Below are 19505 nucleotides of genomic sequence, written 5' to 3'. Positions count from 1 at the left end.
TAAGAATCAGGGTCAGAGAGCCATAGCCCCCAAGGGGCAAAAAAGCAGGGCCGGGGCTATAGGTCTGGAGGGATAGTTTTGGAGGTAATGAGGCCTGAGCCCAGGAGGCAGAGGCCTGGGCCCTGGAGGAGCCAGGAACAGTTAGAGATAGTGACCTGAGCCCAGGAGGGGCAGAGAATGCTGGGCGAAGCCCAAGGCAGGTTCAGATTGTCTAGCCTACCCAAGCCCAGGAAGGGCCAGGAGAGTTAAAGGCACCAGGGCTGGAAGCCCTAACAGTGGTGGAGACTGTTCCAAGTTTAAAGGCCTGAATTGAGTGGAGTTGACAAAGGGGCTGAAGGCTCATGGATGAGAGATGGACTGGGTTGGACAATGGGGCTTAACACTCAATGATTGGTAACATTGGTGAGGCTAGGGCATGGCTAAAAGGGGAGATGAGGAGGCCATTTAATTAGTCCATAAGCAATGACACCTGTGTTAATGAGCTTGAGCTCTCACTTGGGGAACCCTGGGGCAGCCTCCCTTTTTTCTTAAAACATAATTGCATCAAGCTGTGGCAGGTGAGTCAAAGGGGAGATTGCCCAAAGAAAGTAAAGGTAAGAAGGGCTGAGGGAAGCTCCAGGGTTGTCATGGCCAACCTTGGGTTGGGATCCTGTTATACTTCCCTGGCTGTTTGTGAAAGACTTACCTTTGTTTTACATGTTATGCAACAGATTTAATATTAATCACTAACAACTTACTCCACTATTGTCCTGTGTTCACTTGTTGAGAGTAGAGCCAAACTAACATCTCCTTTGCCCTGTACAACTTGGGGATAGTTTCATTATGCACAGCAACAGCAGGGTCATCCAGAATCAAGAGGTAGAGGGTTAATGTTCTTTTCTGCCTCCTTCTTAGAATGTAGAATCCAGATTTCCTGAGGACAGAAGAAAAACCTTACAACTTCTAGCATCTTGTATTTTGCCTGGTTATCCTGTGCATGTGTCCACAAATCCGCACAAATAGAATTAATATCAATTAATGTACTCTCAGTGTATTGCAGGAAACAGCATGCACACAAATGTTATCCTTCTCAAATTGGAAACTCCTTTTATTTACAACTGAATTACTTTGATACATTGTCTTACTACCTCTAATTCCTCTCCCATGACTCTGACACCTTCCCAGAAATAGTGTTCTGTGCTTCCCAACTTCAGTCTACCTGATTTGCAAATATCCAGGGTACCCAGTTCCCATTCTTTGTGTCTTCCCTTGCAAGTGAAATGTCAGACCTCAGTTCCCACTGAAGTACATGAAAGTGCTCATTCTGAAGCTACATAGCCACTGCTACCTACCCTAACAACTCAGTTTCACCACAAGGCTTGTGATTAGGATCTGAAAGCAGTGTTCCAGCTGGCAAAATTCATTACCAAGTACTGTTGAGAGCCAGTTTCTTCAGAGGTAGGATATCATAACCAATGTTCCTTCAGCTTCGTGTGTTATGCTGCTGGAACATCCTCTACTACTTTGCCAGAGTCCACCTTAGATGCAGGGGGTGCATCCTCATGAATGCACACATGAAGGGGTGCATGCTGCTATTTGTCCCTGAGCATGACCCTACGCACCCAGGTGCACAGCAAAGGGACCCGGGTCGGGTATGAGAGGCTGGGGTTGGCACCTGTTCTGGCCCCAGCAGTGTTACCTGGGGTCTTGGGAGCTGCCGGGGGTAGTAGCAGCAGCATCAAGCCAGCTGCTCAGAGCCTGGCCAGCAGCCAGAATGTGGCTCTGGCTGGCCAGGCTCTGGTTTCTGATGGCACATGTTGCTGCTGCGTGCTCCGTGCTGCTTTTTTTTAGCAGCAGTTGTTTTTTGACAGCATGTCAAAAAAAACCTGTCAAAAAACTGGCTGCTGTGCTGCAAATTAGCAGCACGGTGCACAAGTGCACGTGTACCGTGTGCAGTTTGTGGTGTCTCAAGTGGCTTTGAGGCACTGCAAACCCCATGTGCATACTCATGGGGATGCACCCAAGATGGCCACTATTCTAAAGCACCAGTGGACAATTTACAGAGAGGAAGTATGGTCTTGGTAATGTTCTGCAATGCTCAAGGAATCTGACCTTAGATCCTAGTTCAGCCAAACTTCCTGTGTGACTTTAGTTAAATCCCTTCTTTGTGCCTCAGTTCACCATCTATGAAATAAGGATAACTTTTAAACTAAATGTTTGGCAAAAGCTGTAATTGTGCGTGCATGCACAGCATGTAGCATCTTGAGACACTGTTGACACTTGGGTTTTCTAGGTGCTACTGTAATGATGATGATATATGCTGAGTGAAGAGAGGGATCTGAGAATTTTTTCATTTGGGGGGAAAAGGCTTTGGAAATTGTGCCAGCAATGAGGGGCTGTTGGAAATATCTTCAAGGAATTATGGGAGCTTGTTGTCTCCCAAAACCTCATTAAGTTTACTGAAAGCTCCCAGAACGCAATTCAAAATTTGGAAGCCATATGAGCTGTGGGACTTGTACCTGGAGGGCTGGTCAGAGCAAGTGTAAGCAAGAGTGAAAATGGAGAAGAGAAGGGTTTTTAATACATATCCTCTTCTATTAAAAATGTAGTAACAGCAACAGCTTCCCCTTCTCTTGCTTTGGCAGCACTCCTTTGCCTCCTGTTTCTTCGCTGGAGCTTCATGTGCATTTCCTTCCTCTTCCTGATCTACCTTGGGTACTGGGTAATACCACTTACAGGAGTATTGCAAGGCTTAATGCTCACAGGGCAGTTTTCATATTTGAAATGAACAGGGTATTATAACTATAAATAGCATTATGTATTATTTAGAAAATATGAACATCATATACATCACGGAAAAGCAAATAAGTGATGTTCCTGTCATATCGTTTTAGCCTGTCTGTCTGTCTCTCTCTATATATTAGTGCATCTTGGCACTGAATTTAATTTTCCTATTCATTTTAATATAATACATGAGTAAGTATCCCAGCAAATGACCTGTTACATCAGTATGTACTAAAAATATGAAAAAGAGGAGCTTCAGCTGTTTAGTATGCTGCATTAAAAAAGAGATTGCAGGACACAATTTTGGATTAGTGATAAAGGGAAGAGGTTTGTGGGAGGACTTGCCAATCAAGTCAGCAGTCCTTATCTTCACTTCACTAACCTTTCATTCTTGTCAGATTAACTTTATCAGGGTTCTTAAAATATATATTAGAACTGTCAGAAATAATTGGACATCCTTTTTTTGACCATTTTTATGATGATGTGAAATTCACTATTTTCATGTTTTTACCTGTCTGTTATTTGAATTGGAAAATAATTGAGATGAAAGGAATCTCAAAGGTCATTTAGCCCAGCCATCGGCAAAAATGCAGGATGTGCTGTTCCCAAACTGTCCTAGACAAATGCCTATCCAGTCTCTTGAAAACCTTCAGAAAAGGAGAGTCCCCAATTTCCCTGAGCAGCTTGTTCCACTGTCACAAATCTGCTTTTCTACAGTTGAAACCTGTTTCATGTCTTGCTGTTTTTGACAAAGAAGAAGAGTCATTCTTCCTCCTCTTTATTGCAGTCGTTCAAATATTTGAAAACTTAATCGTCATTTCTCCAAATTAAACACATCGAGTTCTCTCAACCCTTCCTTGTGTGGCTTGCATTCCAACCCCTTTATCATCTTTGTCAATCACCTCTGAGTCCTTTCCAGTGTTTCCATGCCTTTCTTAAATTACGAGAGCCCAGAACTAGACTGAAAACTCCAGCAGAAGCTGTCAGCATTTAGTAGAATGTTTCTATCACCTCCCGTCTTAACAATACTCTTGGTAATGCAGTTCAAAATTATATCCGTATTTTTCTGACAGCATCATTTTGCTGACTCATGTTGAGTCTGAGAACAAGAATCATCAGATCTTTTTTAAAAGCGCTACTGTCTAACCAGCTAGCTCATGCTTTACATTTGTTGATGTGTTTGTCTTTACTAAATTCTGTTTTGTCATCTATAGCCTAGTTCTTCAATTCAACAAGATCCCCTTGAATTCTGCTCCTGTTATAACCCCTTTTCATTTTGTGTAATCTACAAGCTGGTCGTGATAAGGAAACTCCTCATTCAATTCCTAATTCACAAAAATATTGCACAGCGCTGTGCACAGAACAAAACTCTGCGGAACCCTATTCCAAGTCTTCCATTCTGATGTTGATCCATTTGTAGTTACTATTTCTGCTTTCAGTCACTAAGCTATTTACATATCCACCTAATAGTAATTCTATCTAGGCAACAATTTCCCATTTTACTTATAAGAACATCATGTGGGACTGTATCAAAAGCCTTATTAGTATATTCAAAGTATACTATGCCCTCCACATTTCCTTCATGCACCAAACTAGTCAAAGAAGGGTATTGAGTTGGATTAGCACAATGTGTTCTTAACAAATCTACGTTGGCTGTTAGCAATTACGTTTCCTTCTCTGGGTATTTACAGATTGACTGTTTTATAATTTACTCCAGTAACTTTCCAGACATTGCAGTTTTGCTGACTGCTCTGTAATTTCCCAAGTCTTCCTTTTCCTTTTTTTAAAGATGGGCACTATGTTGGCCCTTCTGCAGTCTTCTTGGGCTTTACCTGTCATCTTGACTTTGCAAAATATTGTTGCTTGTGACTCTGAGATTTCTTTTGCTAATTCCTCTGGCATTCTGGGATTATTTTAGGTCCACCTAACTGTAATTCACATTTGTCAAGAACTTTCTGAAGTACTCTTTATTTATCATAATCCACAGTCCTCCTCCTTTTTAATTATTCTTGAGATGATCAGCTGTATGGTACAAGCAAAGATGACTCAAGCAGAGGGCGGGGCCCTGGACAAATCAGCCTGTGTGGGGCCCGACCCTGGGCGCAAGGAAACTGGTGGTGTATTCGGTGGCTGGGGTGGGAGATGCCAAGTGGCCAGATGTGAAGCCAGTGGCAGCGTGGAGTCGCCATGTCACTCCACCCAGTTCCATGGAGCCCCCCCCAAAGCATGGCGCCTGGGGCAGTCGCCCCAATTCCACCCCACAAGGGATGGCCCTGGTTACCAGGATTTTTATTTGTTTTTGGTTGGTTGGCTTGCTTCTTTTTTGTGAACTTTAGCAAAACAGTCATTGAGTAAGCTCTACATTCTTTGTTTTGTCGGTTAGCATCTCGCTCTTACTACTGAGAAGTGGACCCACAACTTTCCTCATCTTCCTTTTCTTCCAAATTCCAATGTTTCTGTCATCTTCAAATGAAGTAGGCTTACTGTTTTACTGATCTCACACTTTCAATTTGGTAACTGTTTTACTGTGTTTTCTAATGTTGCAAAGCCCACAGAACAGATTTTTGTTTACTCTCAGTCTAAATATTAGCAGGAAAAGTGGAGACAGGTGCAAAAACAACAGCTGCTGCTCTCCAGATAGTTCAGACATTGTATTTTCCTCTTTTTTGAACAAAAAGCAACCAACTGCAAGGAAAAATTTCACTCTAAAAGTCGATAAGCAATATAGTATTTGAATATTTTAGAAGTTAAACCCCATAACAAACAGGCTCTGCAAAAGCTAGGATCAGACTATAATGTCATTGTCAGCATGTAGAAACAAATACTTTAACTAATATTGAAACCAGTGAGGTTACTTGCATGAGTGAATTGTCTCATAGCATTCACAAAGGAGGCACCTAAAATGGAATTTAGGCAGAATTTATATCCAAGTTAAGTGATTCACACAAACTTGCCTGGGAACCTGGAACGCCTTAGATGTCTAAATAATTGCCAGAAAAATGGCTTAGGTACGTAAGGTTAACTGCAACCCCATCTGAGGTGAGCATGTAGGAGGAGGCTATCTCCTGCCAAAGGCCATTTGGAATTCAGAAACAAAGTGTTCCTGTTTGTAAATCATTGGAGGGGGGCTAGTAGCTCTTTAATGCAAAATACACTATGTCAGGGTCAGGGACCAGAACCCAGGAATCCTTCCGTCAGGAAGTGTCCTCATTACTGAGCTACAGTGAGGCTTCCTTTTACTGGCTTTCTCTATGACTCCAACTCTTGTATTCCTTTCCAGACAGTACCCCTGCTTCAAGTACAAGGGTGCAGACTGCCTTCAACTGAACTCTAACCTGGTCATCAGGCATTCCTCTGTGAGATGTGGATTTGAACCCTTTGGGTTGCAGATAGATTGAAACCCAGGTCTCCTACCTGCTGAATAGGCACTTGGCCATTATGCAAAAGGTAGAAATCTGCTGTTACCACTAAAGGGAGAATCCTTTAGGCAGTTAAATCTTGGCAGTGGTTTGCACTATGAATCCCACAGGATGTCAACCCCACAAATGTATGATGCCAGGCAGCACAGCACTGAAATATCAGCACTGCTTTGCATGCACCGCCTGCTGAACTGGAAACAGTGTAGCTAAATTAATGAGGTTCCATGGGGAGAAGTCCACAAATTTTAGTAGAGCAACTGTATGTTATAAATATACCACATAAAGTAAACAGGATGATAAAATCATGGAAAGACTATAACCAAGGTTTACGGGATTTTGAAATAAGTCAATACATGCACTGATTTATAGGCTACATAAGGGGACGAATAATTAATGGTTTTGTTCATTACAATGAATGCTCTGTGCATTCCCTGTTGTATTAACTAATTTGGCTGAACATAATGTGTCGTTTAGTCCTTGGATTAGGAATAATGGTTTGAAAAAAGTAAAATTGAATTCAGTGGCAAAAAATTAATAATTTTAATTTCTTAAATTGTACTGCAGAACATTAGAAACATTTAAAAATTACATCTACAGTATTTTTCTTACATGCCTCAAAGGATCTTATAAGACACACAAACTACAGGCATTGTTGCTGAAATGTGCCGTTGAAAAATTAGTAAATGGTAAACTCTATCTACAAAGTTATGGGGAAAAAGAATATATTGTCATACTGAAGAGTCATAATAAACTGACTAATACTGAGTAACAAATACAAACTGGATGAACTTAGTCACCCAGTAGCATTGGATACTGTTGATATGAAGTGGCCCTAAAGCTGGTGCAGCCAGAAACATCATCCAGCATGAACATTTCTTTTGTAGTACAGAGCTGGTATTCTTTTTTCCTAGGCTGCATCTACCATAATGGTCATTTGAAGACGTTGGTAAGTGTGTAAGTTTGGTTAGAATAGGTTGGCAAAATGGGACATGCAGCTGGCGGCTCGACTCCATTTCCCAGCAGCACGGGTGTGCAGGCAGCAGATCACGGCTCTGCCTCGCTGCCCACATGCCCCAGGCAGGGGCATACAGGCAGCAGATTGCAGCTCTGCCTTGGCTCCGGACCACACTGTCACTGCCACAGAATCCCAGCCCCAGCCCCAGAGCAGCTTCCCGCCAAGCCACATGCCCGGCCTGCGCTGCCTGGGCGAGTCTCCGTGAAAATCCTGGCCCTGCATTGTCATGGCCTCGCCCCTTCTGGCATCTCCAGGGAAACTCCCATCTTGGGAGTGTTGAACTATGCCCTTTTTGACTGATCATATCTGGTGTTTGTAACCAAGAACTTTGTAACATCTACAGCAGTTCATTACTGTAATTGTTTGTTTGATGTTTCTAAGCTGAATCACAGTTTCAAGCTGAACACTGCAACTCACACTTAGCCACTCTGCATTATGGGGATAAAACAACAAACTGACTTCTTTAAGTTACATATTTCAGCCAGCCACTGTCTTTATCACAGTTCTAGCAGAAGTCTTTTCTTCATTAGCATTATAGTTAACAAAATTAAACAGAAAAATTTTATTTTTTCAGTACAGCACCAGTCTAACCATATTGTCAATAAAAATGAGTTGAGAGAGGAAGCTACCTGTATTAGTCTAAACTCAAGCAGGTGGCAGGGTAGATGTGCACATTCATAATCTAGCTTGTGTGCTATATTTTTCTAATTTTGTTTCCATGAGCTGGAGCTCACTTCAGTGAGATATCTGTATCTTTCAATTTGCCCCATTGGAGCAGGGGTGGGGAAAATACGGCCTGTGGTGCATCTTTGTCCAGCCCGTGGCAGGTCCCTCAGTCCCACCTGGCCCAGGCACCATCCAGTTGTGGCATGTCCTGCTGTCCCCTGGGCATGCAGCGGGGCTGGGGCAGCTCCTCAGCTGGACTGCTTCTCTTTTGGGGAGACAATGCAGGGATAAGACTTCAGATTTCCAGAGTGAAAACATAGCTGCTACTACTAGCATGGAATATGTTTAGGCGGTATTCAGAGGACTGTTAACATTTGCTATAACAACTTCCATTTTTCTATAGAACAAAGCACATAGTTAACACGTTCTTTCTTGCCCAAGTGCAGAAAGCTTCAATGATTTAGGCCCTGATCTTGATTTTAGCTCAATACTTGATCTGTGAAACTCGTGCCATGTAAGTGAGGAAGTCTTTCAGCTCTTGGAAACAAAGCCTTGCATTGAAGTAAACTTCATCCTACTAGCATCCTAATCTATTTAAAAGTATAGTGGAAAGTGGAAGGTATAGAATGCCTACTTATAGCAAACAAACACCCAGAAAATACATACAGTTTTAAGTAGTTATGCCTTATTGTAGTGAGCTTACACTTACATATGAACAAAAAAGAAAGGAGAGAGAATGTGATCTGAGTGCCACATCTGAAGCCTGGGCCTGTAACCTGCAGGTGGAACTGAGTAATAAATACTAGTAGGATAGAGTTAGCTCTTTCAAGTGTTAAGAGAGCTACATTCGGTGCTTTGCAATATACCTGTGAAGATTTGGAGGGAGACCTTAGAAGCAAGTTGGTACTTCTCCTTCCCCTGTATTACGTACAGCGGTGCTGTGCCGTAGGCCCTTGCTGCTCTCCATCCCCACTGCAGCTCGTCCCTCAGGTCCGAGTCCATTTGCACTTAGGTTTCCCTGGAGGGGGAGATGCCCGATTCTGCCTGGCTTTGGTTACGCACAGCGGCTGCTGAAGACACAAGCCCGTGAGGGGAAGGATGCTAACAAACTAGGTCCTCGCTCAGCCTTTCTAGGCTTGAGGCAGCCCTTGTTATGCTCAGAAAGTGCCAGTGTTTGGCTTTCATTCATTTTTTTTTACTCTGGAAGAAGAATGGGGTAACTTTTCAAGGGCAAAAACTCAAAAAGATGGAGCCAGGGCAGCCTGTTTCTAGCACTAGGGGCTCTTAGCGGGAATCCCTGGGTTTCTCTCGCTGGTTCTGTTCCATGAGACCCCTAAAAAAGCTCCCGAGGCAGCCCGGGTGTGAGAGTCACTCATTCAGGAGGACAAGGGTGTCCGCCCTGCTCCGCTGGTTGGCCCAGGCCGGAGAAACGGAGTCTCCCCGCCAAGGGACAGGGCCGCCTGCTCGTGCCTCAGCGCGGCCGCCCGGTGGCCCCGCGCCGTGAAGTTGCCGGCGGGGCGGGCCGAGCCGAGGCTGGGGGAGCTCGGCGCTGCCCCACGCGGGGCTGGCGCACAGGCCGCCGCGACTCCTTCCTGCCCCCGCCCCCGCGCTCCAGAGCCGTGCGGCCTGCGCCCGCTGCCGCTCTCCCGCCTGCGCGGCCCTTAGCGCCGCTCCCCGCCCCTCTGCCGCCGGCCCGGGAGGGAAGAGCCGCGACGCGATCCCAGCAGCGCGGCCCCAACGACCGCGCCCCGAGCTGGGCGGACAGCGGGCGCCAGGTGAGCCTCTTCGCCTCGCGTGGGAGCGCGGCCCCGGGAGGGCAGGCAGGTCGAGTCGATGCGGTGCCTGCCCCGCGCCCCGCTCGGCACAGAGGGCGAGGAGAGGCGGGCAGCGCCGCCCGCCCCCCTCGGTGCTCAGTCGGACCCGCGGCCCGGGGAGGTGCAGTGTCGCACCGGCGAGCCTGGGGAGTAAGGACGGTGAGGCAGGGATGAGCCGCCGGCCTGGGGAGCAGCCTCCCTCCGCCCAGGAGACAGGCACCCGCTTCACGGGGAGGAAATGAAAGCACACGCATCCCGAAGTGGATGGCTTCCAGCTGTGGTCCGGCTTTCCCTGCCCTCTTTCGGGCAAGCGGGGAGGCAGAGGTGCCTTGTCACTGAAGACAACAGGCCGCCTTATTTCATGCCCACGCCCCCCGTACTTTTCTGGAGATAACGCAGGGGGATGCTCAACAAAGGTAACAGCAGAGGAGTGGGTAGGTCTGGGGTGTCCAGTGTGCAGGGTTGCTCAGCGTTCAAATTACACTTTGACTCTTGGGGCAGGTCTGCAAAAAATACTAAACCAGTTAATTGGAAGGAGCAATCGGATCAGAGACCTGGCCCCCCCTTTATGGTTTTCAAATCTTACAAGGGGGCTCTTGCCTCTTATGGTGTGGCGCAGCCTCCCCAAACTCCCCTGTAATTTGCAGTCTGGGGTTGATTCCTTCTTTGCTGCTGGTAGGTTTTCACAAGCCTTGCAGAGGAGGGGGATCTGGCATCCAAATCCTGTAAGTTGGTAAAGGGTTGGGGTTTTATTTATCAATTGATTTTTGGCTTATTAAAACAAAAAACAAGTTTGAGCCATGCTGGAAGAGGCAGTGCATGTTGTGCTCCTGCAGCAGTTAGCGTTTTGAGCATTGCCTGGTCCTGTTCTGCCAGTGGGCCAGAATAAATGACACGGGTGCATAAAGCGCTAGAGTGCTGTCTGCAGAAGGGCTGTTAACACTGCTTCAGTTGGAGGAGCTTGCACTTGGGAAGCTTTGAAGGGAAAGTGAGAAGACAACCAGGAAAACCCTGTCCAAGACTACAAGAAAGGGACTGCTTGGATGGACAAATAGCAGAGTACTGAAAAGAGTGCCAGAGGACAGACCTTAGCCAAACTTTGCTTCCTTTTCTGCACTATTGTTGGCGTATATGAGATCTGCTGAATAACTGACTTGATCCTTTTTTTAAATTCTGCTTTAATGTGTGTTAGATCCTGATTTGGAAAACACTTTCATGTGCTTAAACTTTATTTATGCTACTACCGACTATTTGTTTGAAAGACCAGGGCCTTATGGTTCAGTAATTAAGCAGCATGTAGTGTGAAATATTCCGGATAAAGTCTAGTGCTGCTTTTTAATAACAGTTAGAATTCATATAGCTAACTTTCCTATTTCATTTTTATCTCTAATGGTAAAATATTGTAAACATTAATGTTTAGTTAACATTTTATCTGGTTTCTTGTATATGTTTGGTTTGAATGAAAGCGAGCTCTACTGTCTTACATTTATCTGTAGAATGAGAGAGCAAGGATGAATTCCAGCTCTGAACATAGACCATATTTGGAGGCATCAGAGAATTATCCAGCCAGAGCAGTAGGCCAGAATTGCTTCACATGGTTTTGTTAAGTAAGAATTTACTCCACAGGCACACCACAACGTAACAGAGGACATTGCAGCTTAACATCTTAAGTAGAGAGAAACTACTGGGAAAAGCCATGTAGTCTAAAGGTTTGTCGTCACCCTTTCTTCAGTTACCTTTACTAATCGCACTTTTTCTGTAAGTAGGGAATAATTGTTTCCGTATAGTCCTGCAGAAGCTAAGATTTTTTTTTTATGTAGAATCATTCTAAAATCTTTAAGCATATTATCTAAATGTTCTAACCACGGTTGCCAAGATTTATTTTCAAATTATTCTAAGTGAGTAGTATTCTAAGAGAATAGGATCAGGCTAGACATCAGGAAGCACTGCTTCACAGCCAGGTTGACTAAGATTGGACCCAGCTTCCAAGGGAAGTGGTGCTTGCTCCTACCCTGGGAGTCTTCAAAAGGAGGCTAGATAGACACCTAGCCCGGGCCATTTGACCCCAGCATTCTTTTCTGCCATGACAGGGGGTTGGACTTGATCTGCTCAGGTCCCTTCTGACCGTACCAACTATGAAACTATAAGCAGCTAAGATTTTCAGGTTCTGATTTTTACATCAGCAGGATCTGTTTCTTAAATACTTATTCATGTATTAAAGTTCTGTCCTTTGTAAAATATTTTACATTGGTTGAATCCTATTTATGTTACATTATGACATTAGTCTTGGCTTCCTAACAGGTTGCCAAACTTTTAGTCCTTGTGCAGTTGTGTCTTCTTTTAACTCAGGGGAAGTTTTAAGAGTTTAGGAAGTGCAGGGTTGTACTCCAAAAAATATATAATTTGTCTAGTAAATAAAGTTTAAAACTAAAGATAGAGTCTGATTTTATTTCTCTGAGGTCAGTAAATCAAGATGGATTCTGTCAATTAATAGCTGTGCAAATTCATGGAAATTGTCTGATGATTTTAGTACAGCTATAGGACCAAAAGATGAGAATGAACAGACCTTTCTCTTGTCATAAGAAGTCGGAGGAGTCTTTTAGAAATATAGTTTATTTTTAAAGCATTCTTAAATAGGTGTGGTTAAGTACTTAAAATAGGTCTGTGCATTGATTGTCTTGCATAGTCACCAAAGGAGCAGAAGTAATGATCATCCTATTAAATTTTTACAGCAACCCCATAGGAATAAAATTGATTAGAACTGTTAACCACAGACTAAATATTATAGATTGGAAGACCCTCTCTAGAATATATTGGTCATGTTTCTCCTTAGACATGTTAGTCAATCTGACTCCTAAGAAAAAAGGAGTTGTTCAAAAATAGTTAAAATTGTAGTACTCTGGGCTTCTGTAGCACTTTTTGCTGAAAAACAGGCACTTGCTGCTAGGGAATTTGAGTGGGGTTTCATGTTTCTGATTGAATTAGTGTGATTGAGTGCATAGACCAGGGGTTCTCAATTCCCAGGCCACGGCGGGTTGGCCGCTGGCCCACAGCATGGTTGGCTGCCGGACTGGAACAGGCCATGGACCAGCAAACCGTGGCCCCCCAGAGCTGGGCAGAGATGCCGCGGCTCTTTCCGCAGGGCCTGTGGCAGTGCAGGGTTTGGCCCCCCACTTCCCCACCCCACCCAGGGTTGAGGGTATCCTTACCTGTCTGCTGGCTGGAAATTCCAGCCTCAGTCGGCTGTGACTGCTGGGCTCCGGTTTGCCGGGCTCTGGCATAAAATCTTTGAGAACCTCTAACATAGACCATAATGTACAGGGTGCTATATTCTCACAAGTACAGGAGAAGGATTATTACTAGTATTATCAAATGTGCTTTTTCTCATTGCTGTTGGAATGTAACATTTGGAGTCTAGGACAATATATCTGTTTATTGATAGTACATCTATTTTTGTACCAAATGGTGCAGAAATGTTTTTGGACTTCTTGCTCAATATTAATTTAAAAATAAAATGTAAGATAATTATTATTATAAGTTACTGCAGTGCTTGCTTTTAATTTTCACTACTGAGTAGAAGCAGATGATCATGGTTTACTTGATCTTTATCTTATTGTTACCTGAATACACAAAGTAAATTCTACCTGTATGGGTAGAGAGAGACAAGGTATTGGAACAACCATGAGGAATCAAATGGTAATTATTAATAAATAGAAATCATATGAGTCTGGGAAGAAGCTTGCAAATAAAATAAACTGGGTAGTGGTTTACATTATTTATCACTGCTTATCCTTGGAGTAATGAGCCATGATTAAAACTTCATTTTTTGGGATGGGGGGTTGCTTAGAGATATCTATTTCTTCTAGAGTTTATTTGTATTTATACATGGAGTAATCTCATAATCTCAATACTCCACCCTGATGGAAGGGAATGTCAAAGAAATATGCCTTAATATGCAATAATATTTAACTCTGTCTCGTATGCGGACACAACTTAGTCTTATTAAGAGTATTGTCCATACTTTGGAGCTGATGTTGCTTCCTGCATGTAGTGAATGGCTGGACAGTTTGGCAATAAAATATAGTATTCATAAAATTTATAATACTAGGACCCAGCTCTTCCATATGCAATATAAATGTCACATTATGGTTAGTTATCAAGGTGCATTTGTTTTTTTTTTATTCCAACACCAGTGTTTTTTGAGAAATATCACATTTCCTTATTACTGTTCTGCACCTTTGCTTGGTAATGTGTCAGCTGTGTTCTGATTTCAACAGCTCCCTGTTCTGGAATTACCAGAGCCACAAATAAGCATTGACTTGTGGCTGTGGGGACTTGGTGCCCACTGACAGTTGGGTATATGAGGTGTCTGGGACCTGGTTTCACTAATAAAAGAGTTCTATGCAAGAAAAAGGGGTTTGGATGCATTCCACATGGGGCTAAAGGCTGGCAGAGCTTGGACATCGGGTTTCTGGTTGAAGTGTATTTTTAAAGCACACTGACAAAACAGTAGGAGGCACTTAACTTCAAAGCAGGACACCACAGGTCATGCTCTCACAGCAGCAGGGCTAGGCCACCCTGTTCTGCCCCCTGGAGTGGGGGCAGGAAGTGGAAGCTAGAGGAGGGAGGTGAAAGGCAGAGGGCAGCCAGAGCAATTAGGAGGGCAGTAGGCCAGGTGAGAGCCCAGGGACTACAAATTAACTTTTTGTGGGCTGTTGTACAGCCCTGCTTTAAAGTTCAGCTAAAACACCTTATTGATCATTTTTTAATTTTATGTAGTGTTAAACAAAAGGTAACATGTTTTCTATCTATGCGCTTTTGATGCTTTTTACAAATACATTACTCCGGATTCAAATGTGATTCCTACACATTAGAAAGGACTTTTAGTTAAGTAGCATGCATTTTGGTGATAATTTCACTATAAAAGTTCTGAGACTTTGGAATATGAGTGGAGAGTGAAAATGTTGGCAGAATCTAGTAAAAGTACCATTGGCCTTTTGTTCTGTAGCATTTTGCTTTTACCTCCATTGCCTAACTCCTGGTTGCATTACAGAGCAGCTGTGTTCTGTTCTAGATTGCAAAAGTACCCATTGTTACTTACTAACCACTAACCTCTTCAGTTTCCTATTTGTGACAAACCATAGACAAATTGCTACCCTACCAGCTATTTCCTAATCACAAATGAAAAGAGAAATTAATTGTAGTCCGTATTAGCTGAAAGAACTTTTGAATGGATGAATATCATGCTTTAAAATTTTAGTGGGCAATTCTGAAGCCATTATAGGCTCTCAGTGCACATCTAACTCCATCCCATGAGAAAGTAGCAACAGAACATGTTGTATAATGAGAGTAGCAGTATTTACTGATCTTCCTGTGAATTGGGTTTCATATATTACAGCTGTGTAGGAGAGAGTTTTCAGAGGAAATTGTATACTTGCCATCCTGTAAGAGAAACAAGATTTTAATTCTACAGGAATTCAACATTTTGTTAAAGGTTCCATATGTAAAAACCTACATGTATTTTTATCATTGAAGAAATAAAACCTATTTTATTAAAATTTTGTTAAATAGAGGACTATGAAGTGTCCTGTGAAAGTGCACTCTTTGTTCTCTTGTACTCTTTGGAGAATTCTATAATATTTATAGATGGTATTCTTTTTTTTTTATTTAGGGATTCCAGGTTTTATAAAACAAAAAATTTGAAATGTGATTTTGAGTTCCATATATTTAGAAAAAAGCTACATTTCATAATCCTCAGCTTTTCAGGTAACTTGGAGCTGGCTGTGGCAATACATGATTCAGATATGCTTAGACTGAAATATACTGGATGAGAACAGGAGAGATGGTATATTTCTGCACTGTCATAATGATGAACCTCTGCCCAAATGTCTGTGTTGGTTGCAGAAGAATATAAAATGGATAGAATTAGCTTATGTGAATACTTAGAGTAAGAATGCTTGCAAGCTGTGAAATGGCTTGTATTGGGCAATTTATATAATTAGCCACCTATTTATGTATCATTTTGCTTGTCGTGGCCTAGTTTGGTATTGTCAAGATGCCTAGTATTTAAGGTATATTTCATATGATGGCTCACTGTAATAAATTATATGTGACTAATTTTTGGGGGGAATAAGTATTATATTTAAGACTTGTTGCAGGTAATAAAGATAACCTTCTGCTGTGCATGTGATGACAAGCTGAGCATTAAATTATTTAGTATTGCTTTGTGTTACCCATTTGCTACTTGATAGATCATTTTACACTATAATATTGCTGCTGCATAGAAAAAGTGCTTTTTCAGCAGTCTTAATGACCTCTAGAAAGCATCATTTGTTTTGAAGTTAAAGATATGACTCTGGCATTTTACCAGTGTCTGATCTTTTTTGTTTAAGACTGCTACAAAAATTCCTCACAAAATCATATTTGGATATAAAGAATTCTAATAGAATAAACAAAATATATTTTAGAAATCTTTGTTTATTTTGATTTTTGGAGTTTAGGAACCCCTAAAACTCGTTTCTGAGGAACAGTGCAACAACAAATCTAACTGAAAATTTTATTGATTTCATGTCTATTGACTCATGAGTTCCTAAAGAACTAACTTTTTTTTTAAAAGAAAAGTCTAGATGAAATTTGTTTAACAACAAAATGATCTGGTTTCCTTGGATAAATTCAAATTCACCATTTTATGTTGTGGCTAGTAACACAGTAAGGTAGTAGACAAGTGTTTTATATATGTGAATAAACTATCCAATACTGACATACATTTAACATCACTTCTTGTCCCAGCTTTGTTTTCAGTAAATAAATTTCACTCTAGATCACAAATCATTGTTCTTGTTGGGCAGACCATTACTTTTCAGCAAATGCTCAGTGTAGAACTAGAAGTTGGCAACAGGATAAAATAGGGGTGAGCTGACAGTTTATAAGAGAGTTGATGGGGCATACTCTGTATTATAATATGCTGATTCAAGTAAAATAACTGCAGTCAGTGTCTCATTTCCAAAAGCGCTAAAGTATTGCCAAGTGCACCCAAATAAAATACTTGCAAGGGTATGTCCATTCAGATGCATTAGCTAATCTTTATCTCCAAGTACTTGCTACAGTGAGCTGAGGTTGAAATGTGGTGCAGTAGTGTAACTAGAGATAGTCAACTGAGGTACTGGCTCCAGTCACTGACCTAGAAGGAGTGCCTCAGGTACTTTGCCTTGGCACATTGCTGTGCTCTGTGCATTCCTCTGCCCCTGTTGCTTACCACTGCAGCAGCCTCTCTTGTGCCGCTTTACATTCACCACTGCTTCTCTCTGCTGACTTCACCACTTGTGGCAGTCAATGGTGATGGGAGTTGGTGTCAAGGGTGAGGGGAGGCAGCTGCTGTAGTCGGTGAGAGAGCAGCCCTTGGCACAGAGCAGCGTGGTCTGGGGCAGCAACTGGCATTTTAGGTGCTGCAGAAGAAAAATTCAGCGGCAGAGACACAGGGCGAAGAAGGAGGATGCTGATCCAAGGCACAAACCTTAATTGTTATGCCTCTGATGTGGTGTGATTCCTAGCTTTCTAATGACTTTTATCATCTTCTGTTTAGGTATTCAGTCTCCTGATTCAGTCATGATGTATTAATGAGAAGACCTCTGATTAGTTTTCGCTCCGAATGTCTTAATCTGTGGTGTTAAAGAGAGAGTACAAGGAATGGAGCTGGCTCATAGCTTGCTACTTAATGAAGAAGTGTATAAGCAGCTTGGTGAATTTCAGAAAGCTGAGTTTGTTTTTGAGTGGTTACAGTTTTTGGAGAAACTCCTACCAGTGACTGACAGAGTAAGTATAATGCCTTTAAAAGAAATAACACTTTAAGGAACTCTTTTCCCATATGTTGCTTTTCCTTGGTTGTCTTTAAAAGCAGACAAAAGAACTCAGTGATAATACATACTGCTTTCTTCCTATTTAATCTTTTGCAATTTAGACTGGAAAAGTCTATTCACTGTACATATTATAACAAGGGTATTCAGAAAATTACCGCTACAACTCTAGGCTCTTGATCAGCAGTGTTCGATCCTGAGCTGGAGAACTCCTTAAAAAAAGGAGTTGGAGAAATAATCACAGAATGATTTTATCTTGTAACTGGTGCTTCTTTCCCTTTGTTTCCCCACATTCCTTACCGAATGATGGGAGAGCCAGTTCTTGGTAACTGGCTACTTGGTGCACTGTTGTCTCTACATACGAGGGTAGGGTATGATCACTTGTTGGATAGCTTATTTGCTGTGCTTGAGACAAGGCAAAGTTTAAGGATCCCTCATCAGACCTGCTGGGTACCTGAACAGTTTGTACAGGTCCCAAGTGTTGTGTTTGGCTTCAGAGTCGCATGGTGTATATTGTTCCACATTAATAGTATATTAATTCAGATATTAGTTATTTAGCTTTATGAAACTTTTAAAACTGTTTGGCAGTTTAATCACGTTTTTACAAGGAAAATTAAAAATAATGAGATCTCCTTAAACTTTCATAGTGTTGTCTTAGTAAGAAAAAAAATTTCATTACGTTCTCAAGTTTTTCATAACTCCTACTAATGTGTTTCTTTGGCTTTATTTCTAAATTGCTGTCTGTCTGTTCAAGTGCACTACTGTCTGTCTGTGCCAAAATGGTGATTGGCACACAACAAATAAGACAATAATCTTGTGTCAAAAATCTGTAGTATTTCTGATGCCCAGAGACAGGAATCGGCAACTTCCAGCTCGTGGAGCCTTTGGGTCTAATACCTAGAGTGATGGCTTTAGTATCATTTGGTCGAGGGGTGGGGATCTACTCATGCCACGCTGCAATTGGATGCTTCAACAGAAGGAGTTCTTCTGGTGCGGTGCCATAGTCGGGTGCCCAGGACTTCAACAGGGAAGAAGCTCTTTCTGTGCTATGCTGCAGTCAGGTTCCCAGGGCTTTGGTGGAGGGGAGTCCTCCATGTGCTGTGTAGCATTCAGGGCTCCAGCAGGGGAGCTCTGCTCGTGTTATCCCATAGCCGGGTAGCAAGGAAAAACAGCAGAGGCAGCAGAGTCCTTATGGCTGCCCATTTTAGGCCTGGACTGGGTTGTTCCAACTCCTCTCTCCCCTGGATAACATCACTGAGCCCTGCCCTGGGAAAATATTCTTAACAGTGACAAAAGAGAAGTGCATTCTAGAAAATATGCAGGTTTTTTAGCTGTAATCACAGATGTAAAACTCTTAGCTTCCATAGATTTTTCAAAATTATTTTTCATTGGAAAGGCTGTGTGAAAATTTGACTCTTTATTTCAGGTATCCAGGTTGTAGCTGTATTGGCCTAGAGGCAAGAGGAATTGGAACTCATGGTAGAGATGATATCTTTTATTAGACCAAATAATTTTTTTTGGAAAAATCTAATTACTTGGAAGCTTTTTTGGGCACAAGCATCCTTCTTCAGACATAGGAGAAAAGTTTGTAAAGTTCTCCCAGGTAGAAAATGAAAGTTTGTTATTCTTAGGAGAGTTAAAGGTGTGGTAAAAGGCAGCAACAGGGCACAGTAGCCCCCCCGGCTCTCTAGCCATCTAGCAGGCCTCCTAAGGCTAAAAAAAAAAGCCTACAAAGGATGGAGGACAGGATTAATCTCCAAGGAGGATTATTCTGCACTGGTCCAGTCTTACAGGGAGCAAACCAGGAAAGCCAAGGCTGCAACTGAACTCCAACTAGCTTCGAGCATCAAGAACAATAAAAATGTCCTTTTTCAGATATGTTCGGAGCCAGAGGAAAAGCAAGGGCAACATTGGACCCCTGCTGAACCAGATGGGGCAACTGACAACTGATGCCCAGGAAAAAGCCAACCTATTA

General features: G+C 42.5%; 1 protein-coding gene across 2 annotated transcripts in view; it reads left to right on the top strand.

Moving 5' to 3' along the window:
• Window positions 1-9554: 9554 nt before the first annotated feature.
• The window catches only part of HEATR5A (HEAT repeat containing 5A), a 125350-nt gene continuing 115399 nt past the window's right edge, over window positions 9555-19505 (top strand). Inside the window, exons 1-2 of one of the 2 annotated variants that reach the window (XM_019551573.1) lie at window positions 9555-9638; window positions 17260-17489. In XM_019551573.1, coding sequence (XP_019407118.1) covers window positions 17364-17489 — 126 coding nt within the window. In that variant the 5' untranslated portion in view covers window positions 9555-9638; window positions 17260-17363. The remainder of the gene's footprint in view (window positions 9639-17259; window positions 17490-19505) is intronic. The other variant, XM_019551575.1, reaches the window with a different exon arrangement.

This window comes from Crocodylus porosus, unplaced genomic scaffold, assembly GCF_001723895.1.
Source record: "Crocodylus porosus isolate Cpor-Errol unplaced genomic scaffold, CroPor_comp1, whole genome shotgun sequence".
Classification (NCBI taxonomy): domain Eukaryota; kingdom Metazoa; phylum Chordata; order Crocodylia; family Crocodylidae; genus Crocodylus; species Crocodylus porosus.
The sequence above is the reverse complement of the archived record's forward strand: the minus strand, read 5'-3'. Positions and strand labels throughout refer to the sequence as shown.